Source organism: Falco punctatus (genome assembly GCF_963210335.1).
Source record: "Falco punctatus genome assembly, chromosome: 1".
NCBI lineage: Eukaryota > Metazoa > Chordata > Aves > Falconiformes > Falconidae > Falco > Falco punctatus.
Window position 1 is genome coordinate 110,314,987 of NC_137580.1, and position 26,677 is coordinate 110,341,663.

General features: G+C 38.7%; 1 protein-coding gene across 14 annotated transcripts in view; it reads right to left on the reverse strand.

Annotated features, from left to right (window-relative positions):
- BCAS3 (BCAS3 microtubule associated cell migration factor) overlaps window positions 1–26,677 on the reverse strand; it is a 369,789-nt gene that overhangs the window by 220,046 nt on the left and 123,066 nt on the right. For 11 of the 14 annotated variants that reach the window (XM_080382869.1, XM_080382866.1, XM_080382870.1 and 8 more), the window contains exons 16-17: window positions 11,589–11,739; window positions 4,191–4,235 (exon numbers count right to left, since the gene is read on the reverse strand). In XM_080382869.1, coding sequence (XP_080238995.1) covers window positions 4,191–4,235; window positions 11,589–11,739 — 196 coding nt within the window. The remainder of the gene's footprint in view (window positions 1–4,190; window positions 4,236–11,588; window positions 11,740–26,677) is intronic. The other 3 variants (XM_080382868.1, XM_080382871.1, XM_080382867.1) reach the window with 1 other exon arrangement.

The following is a 26,677-nucleotide window of genomic DNA, read 5'->3' on the forward strand; positions in this document are numbered from 1 at the left end:
GTTACCCATCAATCAATACAAAGCAAACCATGAGTATAGGTACGATTCACTTGTATCCACTTCCTCTTACAAACACCTGAAAAGAGAGTATTTCTACACTATCCTAACATTTTTAATATTCTGAATTTTTACTCAGCATAATCTGAGGTTATGAAAATAATTTTAAATGGAAAAAATTGAGAGCAAATGCTATTCTCAACTACAAATTGGAGTAAATTTCTAGAGACATAATTGACTTAAATTTCTTCAAGCCTTTAAGCAGAAGTGAATCTGGTACTCTGACAATACATCTTTGCAGGGTTCTCCACACTTAGTCCCAAGACCTATGCTCAACCAAATACAGTTATAAACAACCGTAGAGGAAATAGTCTAAGCTACGTTCTATTTACATCATGTCTTTAAGATGTACATCTTTCAAGGCACGCATTTAAGTGTTGGTTTCAGTGCCAAAACATTTTCCCTTCAAGAATGATGTTTTGTAGACAGAAAGAGCAGACCTTGTAAAACACGATTACTCATGTGGTTAAACTTAGTCCTGCTAAAAAATAAAGACACACACACAAAAAGAGAAGACTAGTGCATCGTATTGGTTTAGACATATTTCTGAAAAGTCAATTCTGAAAACTATTGTAACTAAGGAATCTTTCATTTTACCACCATTTTACTTTATCCCTGAGTTTTCATCAATACATTCCAACTCAAATTTCTTTCCTTCAGTAAACCTCAAAAGCCCAGTTATTTTCAGCAACAGTAATGCCATTAGAAAAATGTATTTTCATGTCATTGTGATATTTTAACAACTTGGAAACTATAAATCCTCATTATTATGTAGATGTGCAAACACCCTCTCAGCTTTATAAATGATAACAAAACAATAATGTTGAAGGTAGGTGGTGAATGAGTTGTTTGTGCTATGAACTCCTGCTCTGTACTTGCTCTTAGCCTGTCAGCACTTCATAAATTATTCCAAGAACTGAAATTAAGGCACATTTGGCCTCACTTTTAAAAAATGTTACTTTAAAAGAATCTTCACAATATAGAAACTTGCAAAAGATTTTGGCTTATTTTTAATGAAAGGGATTGCAATGCAGGAAGAAGTGCAGGTTGTTGGGAATCAACACTAACCCAAGAAAATTAAGCTTATGTGACCAAAACCGTTCACCCTTATAATTTCAGCCTTCCACACTAAAAACAACGTCACTATATTAAAGATGTAAGGGGGATAACAGGGTTGTGTACTTTTTCCTGTCTGGGTCTACCCAACAGTGTAACTACACCAAGGATTCAATGAGAACACAGCAGCATTTTTATCCCAGTTGCATCTGTGCAGAAATCTACAGCAGGAGTATAATAGTAATAAAATCCCCTTTCAATTCCACAATTCTTGTTCTGCTACAAATCTAGTAAGAGCTGCGCCTCAACTGAAGACCACATTCATGTCATTTCAGTTACCAACAGTGACATTCACCTAATGTCAGCTGAAGCCAATGACAAACCTACTCAAAGTCAAGTTAACCCCAAACTCCAGCTAAATGCCACAATATTTGGGGAAATTGGTGTTGTTGATATTAATTACATTTTCTAACATAATTTTGGGGGATCATTTCCACTTTAAATGCAAAAGCACTGAGGTGTAGATGTATATACAGCCAATGAAAACCACACCTGAGCATTTTCTACTGAAATGGCACAAAAAGTGATGGGAGCAAACTAAAGAAGAAAATTAAGACATCACTTAGTCAGATCTTAAAAAGAAATTAAGATACTCAGCAACAGCATGTGAGTTCTTTCATGTTGAGAACACACTAAGTAAAGATTAAGAGCTACCACTTGTTGACTTCTGTAATGAAACAAACTCTGCCATAATCTCTGGAAATGTATTGCGTTAGCTTGCTATAAAAATCATAACTAACAACAATATTTTAACTACTTTACTTTTTATTATTATTTATTTTTCTACTTTACATAAGAAAGAATTAATATGAATTAATACTATTAAAATATTTGGAAAGTCATAGTCAACTATGAAAACCAGAGGCTACGCAGTACAGTGAAAGAGTGTTCCTCAAAGAGCTTTATGTCTCATAAAATGCTTGCTGACTCTCAAATTTGTCTCAAAGGTCATAGTCAAAAAAGTGACATGACTTGAAAAAAATAAATTGCATATATGTGATACGAAAGAACTGCTTTACAAATTCAAATAATTAATCAAATAGCAAGAATCTGCAGATTGAGTATCACGGTGATTTTATATTCCCAACAAATAGGCTTCAAATACACCAGATTCATAACAATAAAAGTACTTATCCACAACTCCACAGCTAAACCTACGGAAATGGAAATGCATTATTTCTGAAGGTAAAAGTTTTATCTAGACTACATAAGCAGCAATGAAAGTATCAGGAGAAAAATACTGCACAAAATTTGCAATTACACATAAAATTACTGAAAAAGCATATCTGCCTCAAAACACATACATTGTAATTCATTTACCATTGTGCCTAAAACAAGAAAACAAAGACATGTTTCCAGTTGTCAAATCATGAATAAAGCAACAAAAAGCAAGGAAAGAATGGTAGGCTCCTTTATTTGCCAGGCAGTAAGCTGTCAAATTTCCATTCATTTTGTTTACATAATTTAGGTCTCATTAAGATCTTAATGGAAACAACATGATTTCTTCCCCCACCCAAAGTGTGTTTTTTATCCTAATTTCTCTGTCGGCTAGTAAAGATCATATTTTTGAGCTAGCAGTGGCATTAAACAAACCACAAAAGAGTCTTGTGAAAGACAGGCAACAATTTTTGAGTCTATTTCATATATTCCTCTCTTTAATCTAGGCCTTTTAATCTTGCCTCAATCTAAAATCCTTTCTGGTTGACAAGCATCTCTGCTGCTTCATGCAGGGGGCAACAGGCACATCCATTTGTTAAGACAATCCACTTTCAAAACTCTTCTTCCAGAGCCTTTTCAGTTCTTAGATCACCATCAGGCAAAACACTTTGATGAGCGTAAACTACATTTAGAAATAGTTCTTAAGAAGACTACTCCAGTAACCGGGTGTTTTCTAGGAATAAAGCAATGTCACCTTCTTCTCTTTAGTGTCATACTTAATACCTTTGCTTTTCTTGCCTTTGGTATAGCTCCCATATCCCTCATCTGCTGTCCTCTGCCGTTCACTTAAGAACTCTGTATCCTAACACAGCTCTTAAGAAGTTCTTTCTGCTGAAGACAGCATTTTGACAGAGACATGAGGGGGTGATATATGTGGAACAAACTTCTAATAGTAGAAACAAGAGCCACATACAAATGTTCTAACAGATATTGACAGACATAGCTAGTAAGTATCCTTAGCTTAACTTTAAAAAAAAACCACACCAAAACCAACAACCAACTCCCACCCTCCAAAAAAACCTCACCCTCCTAGCTGAAAGTTTCGATGTTTTCTAAGAAAGTTGGAAGACGTTCAAACTTCTTCCACTACTTTTGCCTAAAACTTCAACTGCCTCACCCCCACCTTGTTCTGAAAAGGTGACTGCAGGTTACGTAGCACAGTGTGAGTACTGAACCAAGCTCCAACACTGGAAAACCTGTTAAAACCTGTTTTTTCTTCTGTCTTTATTTTCGTAACATGCTGCAATTTTACATATTAAAATGTAAACCCCTTATTATTTAAAATATCCTGATTTTAATGGAACTGCAGTTTATTTTTTTTCTCAAGTGCGATAAGCTGCTTCATCGCTCTTACTGCAGTACTTTACTGTCTACTCACTGCTAATCTGGCTTATTTTCGAGAGGTCATCATCGACGTTTTCTGTCTGTAAGCAACTTAGTGCTACAATAACAAAGGAAGCTATATAGAAAAAAAGCGTCTTGCTTTGGAAAGATATTGCAATTATTTATGCCCACTGGGAAATGATTTATTTTTTCAACTTCTCTGCTACTTAAAAATTAAATGCCCTCTCAAAGGTAAAAAAGAAAAAAAGTGAATGCATTTCTTTGACAATGCCTGATGGTGAACACGCATCCATTAAAAGTGAAGTTATGCAGTGCTTCCACCTATGGATCAGCCATGCAAGTAAACAAATTAAAAAAAAAAAAAAATCCAAAATTAAAAAGTCTAAGCACAGAGTGATTTTCAGTGAGGACAGCAAATGACTTATAGGCATGCTGGGTTTGAACTGGGAACTCACCATGGAGCTTTTATGGAAAAACATCCTGCTCCAAACAGGTAAGGTCTTCACGTAAAGGGGAAAAATGCACAGAAATTAGATGAAAACTCGATTACCAACAAGTACACTGTATATCATGCTTATTAAGATTTATGCAGAAGGTAAACAAAATAATTTCTTATAACTGTTCATGATGCCCTGGAACAGATGTAGACCTCTAACGTAACCAGCATGCTGACACTCACAAACATAACTGCTCACATGAACTGTCCCACTGACAACGCAACCACCCACAGAAGCAGGAGCTGACGGGGAGCCCCTTCATGCACAACTGCTGTGACAAACAGAATGCATCAGTCGCAAGCAGGCTTTAATGTTATAATTCAAGTTAGACACAGTTTAGGTCTCCTTCCTGAAAATCTGCTGACAAATCTCAGACAAAAGCAGTTAAGAGCCTTAAACAGACATTGAAGTCGGAACTCATAGAAAAAGTAAATTAGCATCAAAAGCAACAAATATGCAAGTGTTTTCCATGAAACACTGAAGGTCTGAGCGGGACAGTTTTACAAATTTACTGGAAAGAGACGAAGTTCTAAGGAAAAACAGCGACAGGTACAAGCACAACCTTTTAAAGAAAATTACTCGGCCCTTTTCTGGATAGAAGCAAACCATTACATTCAAAATCTTTAGCAACTGTATGACACAGCAATCTTATTCCTCCACTTAAAAGCTTGCATGGAATGCAGAAAACCCTAACTTACTTCAAATATATTTGATGTTAAAAATCACCCGATTGAGAGCTTAATGTTTTTGGCTACTCAACAATTTATCTACACCATGATTTTATTTTAGGTTTTGTTCAAGTATTTTGCACAGTGTATTGTTTTTAAAGCGGTATCATACCCCACTAATTTTAGCACATTTTTAATGGATATCTCCCTTGTTCTTTGCATTACCCTCAAAAAAGCCATCACCATACTGACATTTGCATGAAATCTGAAAAGGAAGAATGGGAGGTAAATTTAGAGCTACTTACATGCTCAAGGCTTCTTGGATTCTCATTTGGGATGTAACATCATCCACAAAATTGCTGAATAATCGATTTTGTAAATGCCAATGTGTCATTTTTCTTTTTATATTCTGACTCAGAGATAAATTCTGGCTAGCTGAAACAAGTGAAATATTTTCTGGCAAGGAACGAACAGAAAAGGTCTATCACAGAAAGACATAAAGCACTCAGCCATATGCCTACACGACTAAAAGGATACCAGCCTGACAAAAAAGAATTCTGTGAACTAAATTTGACACAAGCACAACATCAATGAAGACATCCTCTTCAAAAAACCTTTTAGGTGAAGGTACAAACCTAAGACATATATCCTTTGACATGCAAAAATGTAAAAAACCAATAAAAATATAATTTTGCAGACACCACCCCCCCCATTTTTTATTAGTAGTACAGGCCAAAAAACATGCTGAAGATCTTTTAGACTCTGTGTAGCAGGCTAGCCTTTAACTGTTTGGATTTAAAAAAAAATGTTTTGTTTTAATGCTTTGGGGGACAGAGCTCATTTGGTAGAACCAGTTGCCTTTCTAGCCATAATATATCATCTCTGAACAGTGGTAAAACCCAGTGAAATTGTATGAATTTGTATGATCTCCTATACATTGAACACATTCAGTCCCTGAGTCAGAGACCTTTCTAATAGCTCAACAGAAGATTAACTCAGCACTATTGCACCGTTCATCTAATGGAAAATTTTTCTTCTGCATAACCCATGTCCAATATAATTTAAAATCTAGAGTGTATCTAGTGTAAATTTGAAGAGTCATTGGAGAGTGGTCCAATCTGACTGAGAGCTTAGAATTTCTAAATTATGGTCCTGAATGTTTCAAGGGGGCAAGGTTACACCTTCCCCTTCCCTCTGTCGGCCCCAGTTTCTCTGTCTGCAAAAAGTGGGCAAATAACATTCAGCTGAGCTCATTAGAACATTTTAAAAGGTAACATAGGTTGCTTTTTTTTTTTTGCACAACATACTGTGTTGACCTGATTATATTTGCAAATTAATAAATTAGCTCTATTTTAATTACAAATTGACCCAGGTGGATATATGCTTCAATGGAAGGTTTTGTTTTTAACATGGATACAAAATCTTGTACCATGAAGAAAACTGAATTACAGTTCCAAAGACTACAGCAGAGCCTTAATAAAAAGCCTTGTGTGAGAGAGACAGCTTAGCATTGCCTTTCTGTTCATGAGACCTGATTTCTTTTAAGTTGACCTTTTTTTTCTATGATATTTATATAAACAATTATTTTTCACTATTTCTTTCACATAATATGGATGGTATGCTAACGGAGAGAGAGAGAGTGAGAGAGAAGTCACAAATTACAGGATAACCCAACCTTGAAAAGACAGCACCAGATGGCTATGCTCGGTGACAGTAACAGAGGAATGCCAAGGCAAAAAACTCACTGAGGTTCCCCGCTCTCATAGCCAGTGAGAAATTTCAAAGGAAAATTATGGAATGAAGATGATTTATGATTGAAAATTCCAACAAATGTTCTTACTTTCTTGAAAACTCAAATATTCTTTGATTTTTTATGTTTAATAAAAACTACTTAAGCTTTTAATAAGCTGTGCAATACCCACTTATTCTAACCCTCATTGCTCTATGTTGCCATAGCAAGAATTCTTTCATAAACAGTGCCATCTAAACAGAATTCAGTGCAAATAACTGTATTTCATATCAATTACAAATCACTACAGTAGTCGCTTTATTACCAAAATGTATTATAAATGCTAAAGGTGACATAAAACATGTCTGAGAAACGTGCCAGAAATAGAATGTCTGAGTTCAGCACGCAGAAAAGTTGAGCTATTTTACTGAATTCTTTAGCTTTATTTTTCAGTTTTTTCCTCAACAATTTTAGTTACTTTTTCCCTACTCAAATGCATCATGCACTCCTTATTTTTGTTTGCTTCAGTAGTAGAACCTGGGATAAATTAAGCTAAGTCAAAATAAAACAAACAGGTATCAGTGATTTTCATATATTTTAATGGGTTATTTTCATATATTTTCTATTTACATGAAAATACATATATTTTCATATAGCACAAGCAATGAGAAACACTAAAATGATAAAATTGCATCAGACACTTTACCTACTTTTCCCCGTCCTTACTGGGGGTGCAGTGAGGGATGGGTTGAAGGACTGATGAAGTTTCATCTTTAAAAACACACTATCTAGATCTTTTGGATGGAAAAAAAAGTAAGGTTTATACTTTTTATTGTAAGATACACTGGATGTCTCTGTTTTGACGTGCCCCAACTAATGCAGGTTACATCCTGGTGTTTCACTAAAGCTATAATGAATTTGGTAATGAAGTATGATACAAGTATAATGACCATACCCCTTGAGAAAGTTAAAACAAATGCTGCTGTCAAGAGAAGCCAACTTTTACAATAGTTTTTCTTTTGGGGCAATTATTGTCTCTTTTATTTCCCTCCTTGCCATTACAGCTCATCTGTGTCCCCACATTCTTAAAAACTGGAAACTAACTACAACTCATTCTGCAAACACAAGGATCGCTTATAAAGCTATTGCAGAGCACAAAGCTGTCTTATGGCATATTCTGATTCACTGCCTTTTATAGACAAGTATGAGATGGATCATACAGTTCTTCCCCTTTCAAATCTGTAAGCTCTTTGTAAATGAGCAATGAATTAACCCATTCACCAGACTTGAGAAGGAATTCAGCATTACTATTAAAATTTTGAGGGAAACCGAGGCACAGACATATAAGGACTTATTAAATATAACTCTTTTACTGCCTTATATCCCCCTAATCTTTAAAACATATGATACTTCCTTACTCATTAGCATTAGAGCCCCTTTGGGAAAGCCTATCTGCTCCTCAGAATGTGCTGACAGTACAAACTACAGGAAAGTGAGTCTACGGGATGACAAAATATAAGGACAAAAATCAAGTGCTTCATGAAGGTGTGGAAATTACAATGAGAGACCTGAAAAAGCAAGGGAAGAAACTGAGGGCAGGGAACAAGGAAATGTGATAACGATGGCAAGAAGGGAGGGAATGGTCTGGGATGCTTAGTGCTGAGAATGTATATTGTATTCAGAATAAGAGCGTTTAATGACTGATCAGAAAGTGTTCCAAAATTTACAAGTTTGGAAAAAAAAAAAAAAAACACAAAGAAAAAAAAAAGAGCCACCAAAACATCTGTGATGAACAGCGCAGCAACAACACAACTCCAGATTCTGGTCTTTCATTCCCATAGGGCTACAGCAAACACTTCTAAAAAATTTACTGCCATTCCACCTGTCAACTAAGATGACATGCTTTGCAGTTCTGCTTGAGACAGATGATATTACAAGCACTGATCAGTTCTTTCAGTACCTGAAAAAAGACTTTGCTGTCTTGGATACTAGCAGAACAAAACCCAACTTCACTTCTTGGTTAATAAAACCTGCAAACTTCATTAAGATGTGTAGTATTAAAGAAGCTTTTTGTATGTTCAAAGCAAATATAATGGACAAATCCAGAACTGCTAATTACTAATTATATGGTATTCTTTTAGTCTTGCTTTTAGAAATGTATTGCAACAGATTAATTTTTTAATTCTTTTACAAGTAGCAAGAACAGAAAAGGAATCTTCTTTAAGGGCCACTAAACAGTGACTGCAAAATCCAACTGATAGCGAGTTCATCTCCTTTTCTGATCACTGCACAATCACAAGGTTAAGCAGCTGCTCCCAAGGAAGAGCCTTGTTTCCTCGGAGCAGTGCTTAAAGGTGCTGACCATGTAGGTGTAAATACATCTGTCTTTTGCCATTTGCAGTAATACATGCCTCCTACACTTCTCAGAGTGAGGCAGATGGTCCCTGTCCTGTCTAAATATTACACTGTACAGACTTACATTGCTATGTGTTTCTAGAAATATGAGGGCAGATGTTAAATATGTTAAACACACGCTTTGCCCCCTGGAGGTTTAAGTTAAGGCTGCTGTCTCAATTTGGTCATTTTAGGCATGCCAGGCTTCTCGGATCCTAGGCATTCCTCTTAAATCCCTGCTTTATAAATACAGTTTTTCATGTTAATTTTGTGTACTTTCATCAAATATTTTGGATGCAGAACAAATGAAGGAAGCTCTAAGCTTAGCATTACACATCTACACAGGCTTTGCTGAAAATTATGATCCTCATTCATGAAAACTCTATTTACACAGCAGGGTATTTCCCATGACTGTTGTTTTCTCCCCTTACATAAAAGCCTCACTGAATATTTTAAATTTAATTAGCTTTAAGAAGAACACAAAATAATAGGACAGGGACAGTTTGTGACTAGTAAAATTTACTTTAGAAATTTACTGTAGAACTCTCTGAATACATTTAAGATATTTAAAAATAAAACATTAAATAAAATAATGCAGACTTCACATTTGCAGTATGTAGAAAAGTTTGTCGCTATCACCACAGCATTAAAAAAGCAGTGTTTGTAAAGGCCACTGCAGGACTTAATATTGTAAACCAAGTGCTTCCTCTCAAATCATCATCCTCACCAGTACTCCTATCACCCTACTTTCTCCCCGGCAGACCCTCAAATGGATTTTAATTTTCTTTCTGTGTCTTGTCCTACCTTATTCTAAGTGTCGATTCCATTTCTAGGAGCCTACCAACAGAGCCCAGAATTATATTTCTGTCTTTCTCTGACTGTACTCTTCAAGTCACCTTTTCGACGTTTTCCCTTGTTGAGGAACTGCAACTTCCTGCCTCTCTCCATGCACACCAACCTCTCTCTGATCCTACCTCCCTTCCCATCCACATGCAAGAGCACATCTTTCTATATTTTCAAAATTCACCTGATTACTACCACTTTCCCCTCGCCTGTGTTTAAACTGTAGGGGAGGAGGGGCAGGGGGAAGGGAAAAAATAAGCAACCGAAGTGTATGCATGGAAGTTAAACCACAAAATTACCCTCACATGGTTTCTTTACTGTTTCATAAGTTCCATTTACTATTATCTATGAAGTTCAGGAACTTATCTGCAGCCAGCCTCTGCGCTTAGGGCAACTGCATGTTCGTAGTTCACAATTTGGCTCAACAAGCTTAATGAAATTCCTGTTTACAGCAGCAAGAGCAAGACTGGATTTGAGATAGACACGTATATAGACACATGTATGTATGTGCATACATATGCAAGCTTCAGAACATCACCATGCATACTAGAGTGCTAAACGAGACAGTAACAGATTTTACAGATATCCTGAACACTCAAGCATGGAATATGGGAATTACTCAGGGAGACAGAGAATATCCACAAGTTCTCCCCTGAAAAGTAATTCCCAGTTCACAAAACACAAGGTAAAATTCACCTCACTATCGGGGTTTGAGCAAGAAACCACTGAAGCAAGCAAGACAGTGCCTGCACCCATTTGCCAAAACACAGAAACATGTTACAAACCCTGTAGGATTCTCAATTGTTTTGTCCAACTACCTGCCATACTCAGTCTATTTTTCTTAAAAATTTAAAAGCCATCTGTAAATTAATGGATCGGTCAGACTTTTTAAACTAGAAAATATTCAGGGATTTGAACAACCAAGAAGTGAGAGGGGAAAAAATATAACAATCACCCACTCACTAGCTTTATGTATTAATTGCAAAACCCAAAGCTCTGAAATTTAGCAAAAGTATCAATTGTTGAGCTCAACTTAAAATTGTTAGAGTTTATGAAGCTCACAAAATCTTCTTAGTTATTATAACATACATCTATATTTAGTAGACCACTTCACAACAAATATTTTCAACTGCTTTCTCATGGCACAGTGAGAAGTACCAAAGTGCAGCTGGCTCCAGAATGGCAGTCCACACGTGAATTTCATAGTACAGAACAGTCACTTCAGAGGAAAAATAAGGTCAAGAAAACAGCAGGATTAACTTCTGTCTTTATGCTCAACCTGGCTTACTGTCTTTCCACTTTTGATAGTCAAAAATCATTTCTGCTTGAGAAGTTTGGAAATCAAAATAAACAAACGTAAAAACAAAAAGTAAACCTGTAACTTATTCTGACTGAATACAGCTCTGCTTATGTTTCATACCAATTCCTGGTGTGAAACTTCTCCCGGTTTCAGCATACATGATTTCCCACATGGCAGACTGCAAGAAAATGACCCACCCAAATACTGCTGAATTTGTGGAGATTTGTTTTCAGGTTATGTTTACATAGCCAAACTGGTTTTCTTTTCTTCTCTGCTCTTCTGCCTACCCCCCTTATGTTGCCATTAAATTACATACATAGAAATTAAAATAAGGTATAAAACTAAGTTATCACTAATAACAAATTATTTCCATATTAATAATAAATAACAATGTTAAGAAAGGTTTGTGCACATACACTTACCCTGTGCGTTTGGTGATGGTCCCTAATGTCATTGGCTGTTTGATTTGAGCAAGAGGCAACACCACAGTCAAACTTGGAAGAGGCAGGAGTCGAGGGTTTCCAGGATTATTGTTTGTGAAGTTATTGTAAGTGTCTTGGCTGTTCAATTTACCTTGATGAGATAGAGATGTAATAAAACAAATTATTGGATTTTTTTTCTTCATTTATCATTTCTACAGCTGCCTGAAAAAAGCCATGGCCAGAAAAAAAGGAGAGGAAAAAAGAAATAACAAGCCCCTATTGTAAGGAAAAACGTATCTAAAAAAGTCATACTCCTTTCAGAGAAAAAAAATAAATTACAATGGAAGCAGCAAATATTTATTTTTATATATGGAGATAAGGTCCCCTTCCATGGAAGGGAAACTATTCATGCTGCTGCTGCTTGCCTGACGGTTTTGTTCACCAAAAAGTTTTCAAGTTCAATTTGAAGAACAAACTCTGAATTACAATTCTTTTTCAGGAAAAAAAAAAATCTGGAAGGGAATTACTTTCCTAAAGTACCACATACAGTGTTGGTAATTGAAAGTCCTGAAAAGGTCGCTTTTGTTGTCTCTATGGATAAAGGCACACATAACAGTAATCTGCTGAACTAAGACTGGAGGAAAATAACAAGTAACTACATAAAATAAAGCCATGCCAAACTACATGTAAAAATCAAGCAAGTATTAAAAAAGCAACAAACTTCATATTCCTTCAAAAAAGAAGAAGAAAAACCCAAAACATAGGTACTTACAAGGGGAAGGGGAAAACGTAACAAGAAAATCGCAATAACCCTAAATTTAGCTTGTTTCAAAGAGGTCTCTGCTGGACATACGCCCAGTTTAGATACGCTTTCTTACTTTCTGTATCATTCTGTAGTCACAACCTTTCATTCTTCAGTTAGAAAAGGAAACTAGCTACAAATTTCATGGACAGTAAAGAAAGAAATGTGAAGAAACCAGAGAAAGAAGTTAAACAAAAAAAGGGGCCAGTCTGTTTATAACAGAATCAAAAGTACTTTATATAGACAAGCAACCATGAATTAAAAGGTTTAGATCATTAACTTGTTTTTCTGTGTTCCTATAATGCTGTGAAATGCTGGCTTTGTTCTTAATCAAAAGGGAGCCATATTGGGAATTAGGTTCCTAAACAACCGATGCATTCTACACAGATATTATACAAATCCCAGGCCAAATCCATACAATCTGACTGAAGAGCAGCCACCTTTTTTCAAGGAAGAAAAACAGCACAGAAAAGGGTTTCTCACAGGAAGCTGCCTGAAAAGCTTTAATGGTACTTCAGATGGATTGAAAATAGGAAAAGGAAGGCGGAAAAATCTTAATGAATGTCTCATCATCCTAAAGACACTCAATGCTTCCTTTACCCTTCTTTTAATACCACATAACTGTAAGCTTAGGGGTTTTATTTGTTTTTTCTACAAAGTCCATAGACCTCTGCATCTTAGAAAAGCACAATAACAAAAATGATGAAATTACAAAGTGTATTTTGTGTTAAGTATCCGGCCTGAACACTGTTCAATACATTTTAAGAGAAATCGCAAGGCTTTAATGAATAACAAGCCTATTGAAGTCTCAGAGAGCAGATTTCATTAATAGCAATTTTCCTGCACCAACTTGGCATAAAAAGAAACAGGAAAGAGGGGAAAAAAACACCCCAAAACCACCCAAACCAAAAAATATCTCAGTTTTAAATTAAGACCACGATGCAATTAATTTTAAGATTAGTTTCATAATGCATTCTTCGTTCTTGTAGGAAGGAACATGAATAGTTTTCTGCATTATTGTCTAATTAGTTACTATTGCATGTAATCAAGGTCTCTGAAAATGTTTCTCTCCCCTATAGTCACCATGAGTAACTGCATGCTACACAGCAAACAGCAACATTATCTATAGAGGGGGGCTCCAAATGCCTGTAATTTGTTTTCTTTTACTTGTTAGGAATATAATGATTAACTATGAACTACTGAACCAAATGACTGTGTTGTAACAGTCCTCTCTCAAGGCACATTTAATTACTCTGTGCCCTCTGCTCCCAACATCATGTAGTTTTCCATATGCAAAACCTCCAGCTGATTCCACAGAACATTTGCATGCAGAGAAATGAGGCGTTTGCAGATGTCTTTCCTACACAAGGATGAGCTGCTTTATTTTCATACAAGTTGAGGAATCCCAGGGCAGTTAAGCATACTCAGAAAACGCCAGGATTAAGTCATCACTGAGGAGTTTTCTATTAATTGTAGCAACAACATCCTACAAATTTTTAGGCTCACACATAAGAAAACACAAAGTAAACAGTAAAATCACTAAACTATACAGAGAGAACTGAAAACATGTAAAAGAAATGTTGAATGGGACCAAAATCTAAGGTGATTCTTGAGGAAAAAAAACCCACCAACATTCAGAAATCAAGCATCTAATTTTTAAATGTAGCTTAATCTAATGTATACGAATGTGAATCAAAAAACTAAGCCAGAGCTCAACATGTACAGCACTTCACAGCACAAACATGATAAAAAAATCCACCTATGACAAATAGAAAAGCTGTAAATATCTAACGTATGTCCCAATAATGATTGCCTGCCGATCTATATTTCCTGCAGCAACATTCAGTTGCTTAAATGCAAATAAATGCAACAACAAAGTGATAGAAGTAAAAAATTAAAAGCTGGAATGCTACAAAATTATTTCTGACAGTAAAATTTTTCTTGAAAATCTGACTACAACAATATTAAAATGATGCCGATGAGTAAAGCTAAAGAAAAATTATGCTTAGTAGAAAAAATATTTGCTCTCATTTACACGGAATTATTTTTAGCTATGTTTATTATTTTAGAAATGTTCTATACTGTTACATCTTCATTTTATGTTGCCTCAGACCTATAAGAGAGGTACATGCTTGTCGTCTGAACTGCATAGCCCTGGGGATCCAGTAAATGCACCCAATGACTAGGGCCGCTCCTTCCCTATGCCTTCAGGAAAGGCTGTACAGTGCATGCTGAATTTCACTGGAGCAAAACAGCGTCGCGCATTATGTTTAATAAGTCATTTTAAACCCCCATAATTTTATGGTGCTGCTGTACCAATCCAGAAATTCGACAAAGTCACCCTCCGTTCCTCCAGCCCTCGGCAGCAGGACACTCCTCCTGCAGTAAAAGGGAGTTGTGTGCACACAGGACTGCCGTAGCAGGCCAAAAGAGCACAAAGAATGCAGTCAAGCATCAACATTATTTCTACAGCTCAAGCAGTTGTTGATTCACTGTCAAAGGACAAGCAACAAATAAGCCAAAGTTTAAGACCGCTAGAAATATCAAACATTTTTCATACAGCAGCATCCTGTCCTCAAGTTACCTTGCCACATGTGGACAGTATATATTCATTCTTGTAAGGAAATGCATATAAGGAATCAAACCCTGGAATTATTGCTTCAATAGAGCAGCTTCACTTAGCACTGACAATTTAACTTTAAATGCTAACTTGGCTGTATACCGACAGCTACGTACAAATCACATCCTACTGACTATTCAAGGAATATTTTCTACTGCAATTAATTTAAAGAAAATTAATCATCATCACCACAATTTCACAGCAAACACCCTCTTAGGAATCAGTCTGAGTATTTCCAGCAGATCTTCCCAGGCAAGGAGGCACTTTCCCTTGGTCAACACCCAGAGCGTGAGCTTGGCAGCGCTCAGGACCCCATGCAAGGCACATCCTTTTGGTTAAGCATCTGTCTTTCCATGGGCTGCCATGAAAGAAATTTTCAGATGACAGCTCAAGAGCTGTGAAAGTAATACATTAAAGCCAGTTTAGGCTAAGGTTTATTTTCCCTGTAAGCATTGACCCACTTGCCTGTGCTCCCTCTCCAGCTTGGGCCACAGCCCAGGACACATGCAGAAGGAAGCACTTGCATTATTTTCACTCAAATATTACAGACTCAGGGTCCAAATTCTGGATCACAACTAAACATGAGTCAAAAAACCTTCTAGAGTTAATCCTATATCAGCCTTTTAAACTCCCATTGGAGAAACATAAAAGAAAAAAAAAGTCTTATGTCTCAATTTAAGCTGCTAGTAAATCTATTAATTTTACTAAGGGAGCTGCAAAAACCTGAGGATGTCGTGGCTCTGGTAGTCAGGCAGCAGAAGTTTATTTACAAGTGCAGCATTATATTAGATAAATGCTGCATCCTGATACATGGAAAATATAATCGCTTGGTTCTGCCTTCATACCTGTTTGCTCAAAGTCTGCAATGAAACTGCCATGGTATCATCCACCCAAAACCCAAGCCACACATTTCCAGTCATTTTATTCCACAAATAATCAAAGGAAAAATGGATTAAGTTGAGGAGAAATGTGAAGAAGGAAAACAACAATGGGCTTTGTTGTCGGATGGAGGGAGCGGCTGCCGTGCCTGCCTGGCTGGGATGTATTCCCAAGCCAGCCATCATTAACAGGCTCACTTCCACAGAGAGAAAAAGGGAGGCCTGGAAGTGCCGGACAAAAGAAATCCCAGCAGACAAAGGAAAAACAAATTAAAAGCACCATTATAAAACACAGATGCTATAAGGAAAATAAACTTCACAAGATTTACTGGTTTTTGACAAAGCTGGACATCTGTGGAAAAGCCATCAGGAGTAGCTCCCAGGTCCGGCTTGGCCCTCAACCTCCTCGCTGTCCCCACCGCTGTCGCCACCCCAACGTTAACTTACTGACAGCTACAAGTTTTGTTCAGTGGTATTTTACTTACAATTGTTGTAAAACCTGTAAAATACACTTAAGGCCTGCATGTGGGATTTAAAGATTTGATCAAATCAGATGTTTCTAAGTATTCAAAGTGTGGTTTTGGATAGGAAAGGAAAGCTACACCTAGGTGCTAGACTTGCCAGCTTGTAACACTGTATAAAAAAAGCATTCAACCAACTGAAAGCAATTAATATAGTAAACTTGTCCTCTTCTGATCAACTAAAAGCCTTGATGAATTCAGGCCAGGTTTCAAATTGGTCAGCATTTGAACTGAGTACTTCAGGGCACTGCTGTCAGAGATCATCTCTGAGGAGAGAGGAAGAAAAACATCCTGATTTTTGCAGCTACTAATGACATAAATATACACCAAGCCCCAGGGCAGCAGATACACTCCCCCCAGCCCCAGGAGCTCCACTGTGAACACAGCACGGGGCAGCCAGTGTTACGCTAAGGCGCTTCATTCGATGCATTACGTTGACACAGCCCCACTGCTCGCCCTGCTGTGGCTTTGTCCTTCTCTCAAGTCCACACATAGTACCACATTAACACAACCAAATCACTTCTTCCCCGATGTAAACCTAGCTCTAACACATTGGCACCACAGATTTGCGCAGGCAACAGCCTCAATATGGGAAGGGAATGCAGGAATTCACAACCGAGCTTCAAACCAAAAGCGCACCCTAAGGGATGCAAACACCAACTTACTACCAAACTGAAAGTAAATCATTTTACCCATTACATGTCCCCTGGCAGTTTCAACTGTATATGGCACATTTCCTCCATTCAAGTGTTGTGGGATCCTCTTCTGCACAGAGAAATTCCACCCTGTTAGTGAACAAAGCTAACAGGACCTGGCCCAGATGTTTTTTTCTGGTAGGCAAATAATGATCACAAGGATTTTAGTTTCTCTGAACACTTTACATGAAAAACCAAAGTGGTATCGAGCACCTCTCAGCCTCATATTAAAGTGATTCTATGTTGATTTTTTCCATTTTTCTTCCATTACTCCAATACAAAAAGCTTAGTAATGCAGCGTCATTAAAATTCAAAACCCACTTGATTAGCTTTTATATCTTACAGTATTTAACAGACCACATTTCAAAGCGTACCACGTAGTCTACTGACATTAACACTACATATAAACATCTTTAGTTTGGTAAATAAAAGTGTAGTAACTCCAGGCTATGCAATCCTGTGGAGGCCGAGATACACAGAAATGAACTGTGTTTGGCCATTATTTCTGTTTAGTGTAATACTGAAGATTCCTCAACTAAACATTCGCTAATCATATAATGCAAGGGAAATAAAACCCTTTCTAACTGGCAGACAGAAAATGGCAGGCAAAACAGAAGTGTCATGCTTGTGGTAGTTTATTTTGCTTTGCTTTTTTATTCAATACAAAAAGTTTCCCGGATGAGAATGGAGAGCTTCCCAGCTTCGGTTCCAAGACTTTCACCCTCGTTTCTGACCTTTTCTCAGACATGTTCCAGTATAATCTGTAATCTACTACAGTCGGAAGAGGAAACAGCAGCGCCCTGGTGAGAAACGCTGCCTTGTGACCTGGACAGAGAACGCCGCGGAAGCAATGCTGGCTCGCAGAAATTGTTTGGAAGAGCTTGACAGACAAACTCAATAGCGTCCCGAGAAACACACTCAGCACCATGAGCGCTAATTGCTGCCAAAGGGAGCTTTTTAAGTTTTGTTTTATTCAGTCAAACGTGTTTTATCTTTCTTTGTAATATGTTACACATTTTCCTAGAAAAAGTCAGGAAACTTATTATGTTAAGCTAACGGTTGCTTCTGAATTAAAGGTACATCACAGTTTCCTTGAATAGCATCCTACCATATTTAGACTTATTTCACACCATGACCCTCCATATTTCCAACACAAGTAGACCCACTAAAGGAAGAACACTCTGTACTACCTACAGCACGTATACGCACGTGATCTAGCTACTTAAAGAGCAAATTTTTCTCTCAGCTAAACTGGTTCAAGTCCAAAACCTATCACTAACTTGATTCCACTGAAACAGATGGGAGAAAATAAAGCAGCCAGTTATTTTCACAATGTTTAAAACTGCTTGATATCTAACCTTTTGAAACACAGCTGCACTAAATCTCATGATTGTCCTAAGAAAGCAGAACTTGCTCTCTATTTGCATCCGGGCAAGGCATGTGATGGTGAGAGGCGAACTTGTAAGTCAGAATACTCTACCCAGACATGCAAGCGCCAGTCCAAGTGTCTCAGCTGCTGTGGAGGCAGGGTCCTCTGCCCTCTCACCCAAGCTCCTTCAACTTCAGCTCTTCCAACTGCTCATCTGTGTCATCCACTCAAAATCTGAACATGGCCTCATAATGCTCCTTTCCTCCTGAAGTTTCTCTTTCTTCTACTATCTTCGGTTTCAAAAACTTGGTCTCTCCGTTACAAAGCCTCCCACTGATAACTGAAAACCTCCTCAGCAAAGGTTAGAAGAGAGAAGGAACTGCTACAACCTCTTTGCTGCCCGTTACCTCTCCCTGGCTGAAGACAGATTATGTGAGAACAGTTCAAACCTCAAGCTATACCTAGGATTTGAACCTGTCCTTTATTTACACAATCAGTGATGTATGGCTTGCCATTTCACCTACCTACATGGGTATTTCTTCTTTCCCTGCATGGAAAAGAAATTACATTGACAGTCCAGAGTAATCAGAAAGGAGAGGAAGCCACCTCTGCCAAAAGCACCAGTGCCCCAGGGCCCCATGGCACCTCTTACCGGCAGCTGCGAGGGACATACACAGCGTTAACTGCCTGGTATAAAAAATGTCTCCTTGAAAATCTGACACAAATGTCTGCTTCTTCCCTTGCTGTCTCCCCCCCTCATTTTGTACAGACACCAATTTACTGTGCTAAAGCTCCTCAAAAAGAGCTGCACAGTAAAGGTGCCTTGAAGCTTTTCCTTAGAAAACAACCCCTCCACCACCACACATGCAAGTCTGGCATAATAATCATCTTTCAGGACTTATTTAACTAAAAATATTGTTGCTGCAAAGCTCAAGTCCATTTATGGACAAAACTTGAAGTAAAAACCAACAACAAAACTTGTTCGCCAGCTGTTGGCTCCAGACTTTTCACGGCCATGAAGCAGGCAGCAGCAGGAACACTTCAGCTGGTTTGCTCCAGATGGCGGTTACCAGCAAAATCAGCCGAACTCGCCTTTCTGCTCTTAAAAGGCCAGTAAATGCCAGCCACAGCCAGGGAGGGGTCCAGACATCCCATCCTGTTTGTACCAGACCTTGCACCTTCGCCTCTTCACAGGTTAAAAGACTGCAAGATTAGTTTCTTGTAACTACTACAGGTATAGCTGCTGAATGTTTTGCAAACAAGTGCGAAGGTGCACTGCCCATCCTCCCCGGTGCATGGCCATAAGCCAGCTCGGGACCAGAAGCTATGGCTGTAGCTACCACAGCACTGAACTTGAGTTTGCAAACTCTTCCAAGGAGAAGGACTATGTGAGCTCAGACTTAACACTCCACTAATGAGGTTATCGTACAAGGCAGCTTCTAGGCACTGAGTTAAGACTCTGTTACTCCAATTTCTTGCACATGGGAATTTTACTAACACTGTCTGCTGGTGAATGATGAAGCGCTTTAGAAAACAAGTATGCACTATTACTGCTCCTTGTCATGTCTATCAATCATAATTTATATCAACACAGTTTTGAATTCAAAGCTTTCTTTCACGGATGACACTTGAGATGCTTTGGCTTTGTGAACTTCAGACAATTTTGGTGCCTCAGACTTCTCTTCAAAATGATACAAAATACAATGATCTTTATGAACTTAATTTTTTTGTATTGGGATGTCACAGCCATAAAAACTGGTCACTTTGTCTTAGAAACTGCAAAATGACTGGTCTGGGAAGTTCTGAAGGACACCTCTGTATGCAGCTGTGCTGGGTGAGGACACGGGGAAAGTTTAATAGCAGCCCCTTACCAAAAGGGCTTCACTTATTAGAACTCAGTACTGATGATAAACTGTATCTTAAGGCTTTTTTCACCCCCACCTTTTTACCTACACCTTATGTTCCCTTGCTCTAGCTGCAACAATTAGCACAAATACAGCATCTGAATTCAATCCAGGTTGAATACACAGCATTTATCCTCAGTTATGTGGGGGGGGAAAAAAGTGCCTTGAGAACCACTGTGTATGAGGACTTGATAATAATATCCATGCGTAATTATAATAAACGGCTTGTCTGAAACACCCATAGAATAGGAACTGAAGTAAACCATAGCAATCTCTCTCCCTCTTCCACCCACCACACACCCTCGGCAGCTCTGCTCTTTTACCCATGACTGTTAAGGATGTTTTCTGGCTCTGTGACAGCATCGTGACTCAGGTCATGAGAAGTGTCAAAGATGCATTTCCTTGAGATGGGAAAAAGCAACTGATTTTAACAGCCCACAAAGACTTAGCAAAAAGAATAAGCCCCATCAGCATATTTAAGGGTAAAGATAAACCTTTTAAAAGATACAAGTATATTTTATTTCCAATCTTAATGCTTACGTTTCTTTCCATGAAGCGTTTACATTTTTCAGACTACCAAAAATGCACGGTTGATTTAAATGCCTTACTTAATAATAATAAACCAAAAAAAAGACAACAAGGGCAGCACCCATTTACTGCATAATCAATCACAATCACATACACAGGGAACCTGATTCAGACCGCAGGCACGAGGGATCAGCCCTGGACTCCCTTTCAACAACGGCTGTGCCCCACAACAGCCACTGCCAGGGTGTTTGGGCTTGAACTCAGCAGGTCCATCAGATAAAATGATTGTTCCCACCAGCTCTTGTCCCCATTCCTTTCCCTCACTGGTTACTAACACAGAGCTTCACATGCTTTCACCTTCCTTCATGCCAAACCTTAATTGTCACACAACACCCTCAATACTTAAACCTCCTCCTTCAGCTGATACAGTCTCTTGAAAAACTCTAGATTCTACTTTCTCACCTCCTGATCAAACATATTACAGGCTTGTATCAGGTGAGCAAAGCTACTTTTTGTCATTTCACCGATCGCAGCTCCCTCAACCCACTTACATTCCTGGACCAACCAACAAATTTCTGGACCACGCCATCTCCCCTTTACTAGACCTCTTTTCCTGACCTAATCCCGGCCTTTCCCCTTTTGTGCTTTGGACAGGAACACCTTCAGAAAACCTTCCTCGCATCACTCCTTCAGCGACTGACTCTTTTCAGCCGGCTTGTTATTTCAAAGCTCGCTCTCAGTGACAGCTTTTATACTGATCACACTCATTTCCCCTTAAAACACTGTTCTATGCAAGGGTATACAAGGTATAAACAAGCTCTGTACAAGGGTATCCAGTCCTCTGCACAGAGCCATAAAGCACCTTGAGAAGCCATAAAGCAGTTGAGCACCCTCCTTCTTGTACATCACTAATGTCGCTATTTATCAGTTTCCAGTTGGTAACTACAAAACCCTATCAAAAGGCATGTGTAGTCTGCAGTATGACTTTATTACTCGTGATGTATGAGAAGGAAATACACTAGCCTGTCCTTTATATACATGGTTAAATGGTGAGATTCGCAGATGGAAAAACATCTTTCTGTATATTCCTGTATATTAAGAGGAAGTAATTGAGGGAACAGTTGAAATAACAATAGAATCCCAAAATGTCATTTTATTAAGCCATTTTCAGAGAAACACTTAAAAATCCAGTTACTATTTCTCCTTGGACTCCCTCAGTGCATGCCTCTGACACATCAACACTTGACCCTATAGAAATTATCTTCGGTTTGATGTTACCAAGACTGCAATCATCCATCTTGACAGGAAAACTTCAGTGGGACGCTCACATCAGTGGTAATCCAACTCCTCTCTGCCTTCCACCTTCCTTTCACCTCACGATCCATCGTTGACATTGCGGTCTCCTGTGCACTACCTATTACTTCCCCTCCACCTGCCTACCCACAGTCTTTCTGGAACGGTTTGCTTTGGCTGCTGTATTCACTGGGCTAAATCACTCAGCTCTATATTTTTACAATTCATATCTCAAGAACTGTAATTCCCTTCTGATGTCAGTCTCCTTCAATTTTCAATTTATCTGGAATACTCACAACTCCTTTTTCAAACCTAAAGGCAGACGTACATTTGCCCCAGTCTCAGATCTACACTGTTTACAAAAGCCCACTTCTAAAACACTTTATGTACAGACACAAACTTCCCTTGTGACAGAATTTATCAGTCTACTTCCCTACTTATCTGAAGGGAATGGATCTTTTTCTTCCACTTCAGAAACTATCCTAGATATACCACCCACTTCTTTCACTCCACTGATTCTCCCATCCATTACAAAAAAAAAAATAGAAAGGGGTTGGGGGGTGGGGAGGCAGCTTAAAACCACAGCTCATTTACAACCAGTAAGCTCCTGACCAGTACCCAAGCTGGTGCTCAGGGTCAGCTGCTCGTACCTGCTCTCCCTTGTGTCATCGGGGGCTGCTGTAACCGCTGGCTCGGGGGCCTTGTGCAGCCCTTCCACTGCCATGAGCCCTCGCACAGCCCTGCGACCTTTCCATGAGGAAGTAATGGTCTCCAATAGTCGTTAGCAGAATTACCACCAGGTAAAAAAAAATAAGAATTTCCCAACAGCCTTAAAAACATGAAGAGATACTTCAAATGCGGGCACGAACTCAGGGAGTGGCGGCTTGGTCTGGGCGGCCCACTGCCTGGGGGCCTGTGAGGGGCTGTGAGGGGCCGGGTGGGCAGTCCCTGCCTGGGGGGCTGTGAGGGACCGGGCAGCCCCTGCCAGAGGGGCTGTGAGGGGCCTGAGAGCCAACAGTCCCTGCGTGAGGAAGGCAGGTGGCCCACTACCATCCCCACGCTTTGGGAGGTGTCTCCCCCCCGTCACCAAGCCACCAGGAGCACCCTGAGGAGGCTCTGCGGGGTCACCGATACACAAGAAGCGCTGGGGATATAACCACAGGATCGCTTCGGCTGGCGAAGGCCCTGCAGACCGTCGCGCCCAGCCCGGCGCTGACAGACCCAGCGCTAGCCCCAAGCGACACGGCTCCTCCAGGCTCCCAGGGCCGGTGGCTCCCCACAGGCAGCCTGTTGCGAGCTTGAGTCGCGACACAAAGTCTCCCGGATGGAATTAGGGCTGGCGGGAGGGGCGGCGAGGCCGGGCGGCGGCACGGCGGGGGGAGACCGCCCCCTGCCGGCCGGCCCCGGCCTGCGGGGGGGTAGGGGGCGGGGCGGAGCGGGGAGGGGGGGAAATAAGCATTTACAGACAAATTTAGACTTCTAGGCGAAGCTGGGAAAGAAATTATTTGAAAGGACGTTTAAATAAAAACATAGCCTTGTGTGATGCTGTGGAAGCGCAGAGTGACTAAACAAATAGGAATATTAAAAGCACATTAAAAAAAATGGTGCCTATCCTGCAGCTGTATCTATACATTTCTAGAAACTATTTTCTGTCCGGTGAAACTAGAGTTAGAAAGAGAAAAATTAAAGCTTAATAGAGAATTTTCAAACAACTGTTTTCAACTCATGTTTACAGCGGCAGCCCTCGAGTTACACTCTGGAAAGGAACTGCCCTCCAGTGCTTTAAGTTATTATACAGTTAATTTTCTTTGAAACTATTTTTGTCTGCCTCTCTCTAAATAGGTGGTTTCTTAAGTGAGTGTTACTTAAAGGAAACCAATCTGTTTTTCAGGAAGGGCTGATGATGTCAGTCCTTTCAACTCTGCTTTCCCATAAGAATTCTTCTAGTAAAAGGAGTTTCACTCTGGGAAATAGTGAAAAGTAACATGAAAATATTTAAAGCATCCCACACTGCATGTTTATCAAACTTCTAGCTTGATGCTTGGATTTTAATCGTGTTGCAATTGTGACAAATGAAGAAAAAGTGAGAGGAAAACCTTCCTGGTTTTTAAAATCAAAAAAGATTTTGCAATGAAATGTGCTACACTAAATATTTATAAAGAGCTAAATAAAAGTCTCAACAGAATATATACAGAACGACATGTTTTTTCATAATTCTAGATTTATGTACTGCATTTCAGCGTAGGTATTAAATCTGAATCAGAACCACTGCGTATTATGAATGGTCTTTTGGCAAAACTCCACCATCCAAATAAATACTTCAATCCCTAACAAAATGACCGGACAAATTCAGAGAGTATCATGTAATTATTGAATGTTTTCAGTAGGTGTGGATGTGTAGCTATAGGCCCAATGTGCGCTTAACTTACTGTATTACTGTTTGTTCCGATAGTAGAAATTCCTGCAGTCAACAACAGAAAAATCCTCCGCATAGAGCTAGAGAGACTTTAACTTACTGGTGGTGCAAGAAGCAATGCTAATAACATAGCGTGAATTTTAATTTGCAGAGTAAAAATAGTAAGTGTTAGATATAGCTTTCAATTTTCCAAGTAAAGCATTACATTTTTATAGCTAAATGCTCCTTGCTATTCACATATAGGTGTCCTGAAGATAACATCGGATACGTTTGCAGAATCCAGGACATAGTTCTGTTGTAACTACTCATCCATGAATCTACACAGTGTACCTGTGAGACAGGTAAGTACCATAAGCCCCATTTTATACAAGTAAGAAGGTCACATAAGGCCACATTCTACCCTAATGTTCAGCCCCACAACCAACTGATGTCGTAATAGTCTTATAATAGTAAAAGCCCATAAAAGGATCCCAACCTAACTCCAATATTACTGACACACACTCTGGCAATCCAACAGAATGACAAAAATATAACTTCGCTGGATTACCAGACAGAATAGCCTAAACAAAATCTGTGTTAGCTATAAAAGGTGCAAAGGAAATATCTTTTTATCATCCTCTTTTTAACAGTTTACTTCATTCTGCTAAACAGAACAAAGCCAAACTATGATTCATTTGGAAATGAAATCATCCCCATCCCCACCCCCAGTAAAGGCTTACATTGTGCGGGTAAACAGTTCCTAGGGTACTCTGAACAAAATGTAAATAGATTGCCTGGCTACTATATACATAGCAAACAGTTTCATTTTGAAACTAGGAGTTAAAAAACAAGCGAGAAAAATATTACAGAGCTTGAACTCTGAAAATATTTACAAGAACAACAGCTAATCACAAGTTAGCATCAAGAGGTTGCAATTGCTAACCAAGAAAGAAGATAATAAGCAAGCACTTCACTCACAGAAGTCCGGTCTTCCGGCCTAAGCTTGTAGCAACGCTGTTGTAATGCGAAAAATATTAGCAGAAGGATTAACAGCAGTTTTTCTAACTCAAGGTTTCTTGAAACTTTTCTAGATTACAAAGGACGTAACAGGAAAATCATAATGACATGACTCCATAGAAAAGAAATTCTCCAGCGATAAAACCAGTTTATCACCATCTTCTCCCAATGTTACCTAATCAACAATTTGTCCCAGTGTAATACTGGTGTTCTCCAGGACATCCTCTTTGGCTTTATTTCCATTATAATCAGCTGCATTTGGAGGGATGATTAAGGAAAGTAAGTTATTCTTCTTGAAGAAAACTACAAAATTAAAGTAATTCCACACACCGGGAACACAGATTGTTATTCTTGTTACATAGTAGAAAGCTGATAGACAAAATCAGCTGAATAAAATTTACTAGGGGTCACAGACGAGTTAAAAGTAAAGCAAAGAATTAAACCCAGAACTGCTCTTTTCCATTCTGAATACTAGTCTACTCTCCTGTCACCAGACCACCGTAACTCCTCCAAACAACAAAAAATTAACATTATAATATGATATGATAAAGAGCTGTTACAATCTGAGTAAACACATCTTAGCTCACAAATTAAAATAATCACTGGTCTCTGGCTAATCCAGCTGCTACACATGCACACAAAATCCCTCCACTGAAAGTCACTGTAAATTTCAGGGTTTTTTTTCCAAGTTGATCATAAATGGCTTTTTATAAAAGGCATATAATATGGTTCGATATCCTGCCTGCCTTCAGCCAGGTAAGCTGAAAGATTACTGAAATGAAAAAGCAACAATAATATTACTGAAAACATTACAACATTTTACCAAATTGATTATTTAAAACCAAATTTATTTTTTTTTTAAAGACAACTCTCCTAACTCCTCCATACAATCCCCACAAATTCCTCATGGAAAATTTTCTTATGAAGGTTTGCAAGTTGCTAACACACAGCTTTACTGCGTGCCCAGCTTCAAGCCCTTCTACACTGTGAGAACGTGATGAGCCTAATCTGCATGAAGTTCTCCAGAAACTAAGGTTTTATTCTCTGCCTTGATTCTTGGCGTTCAT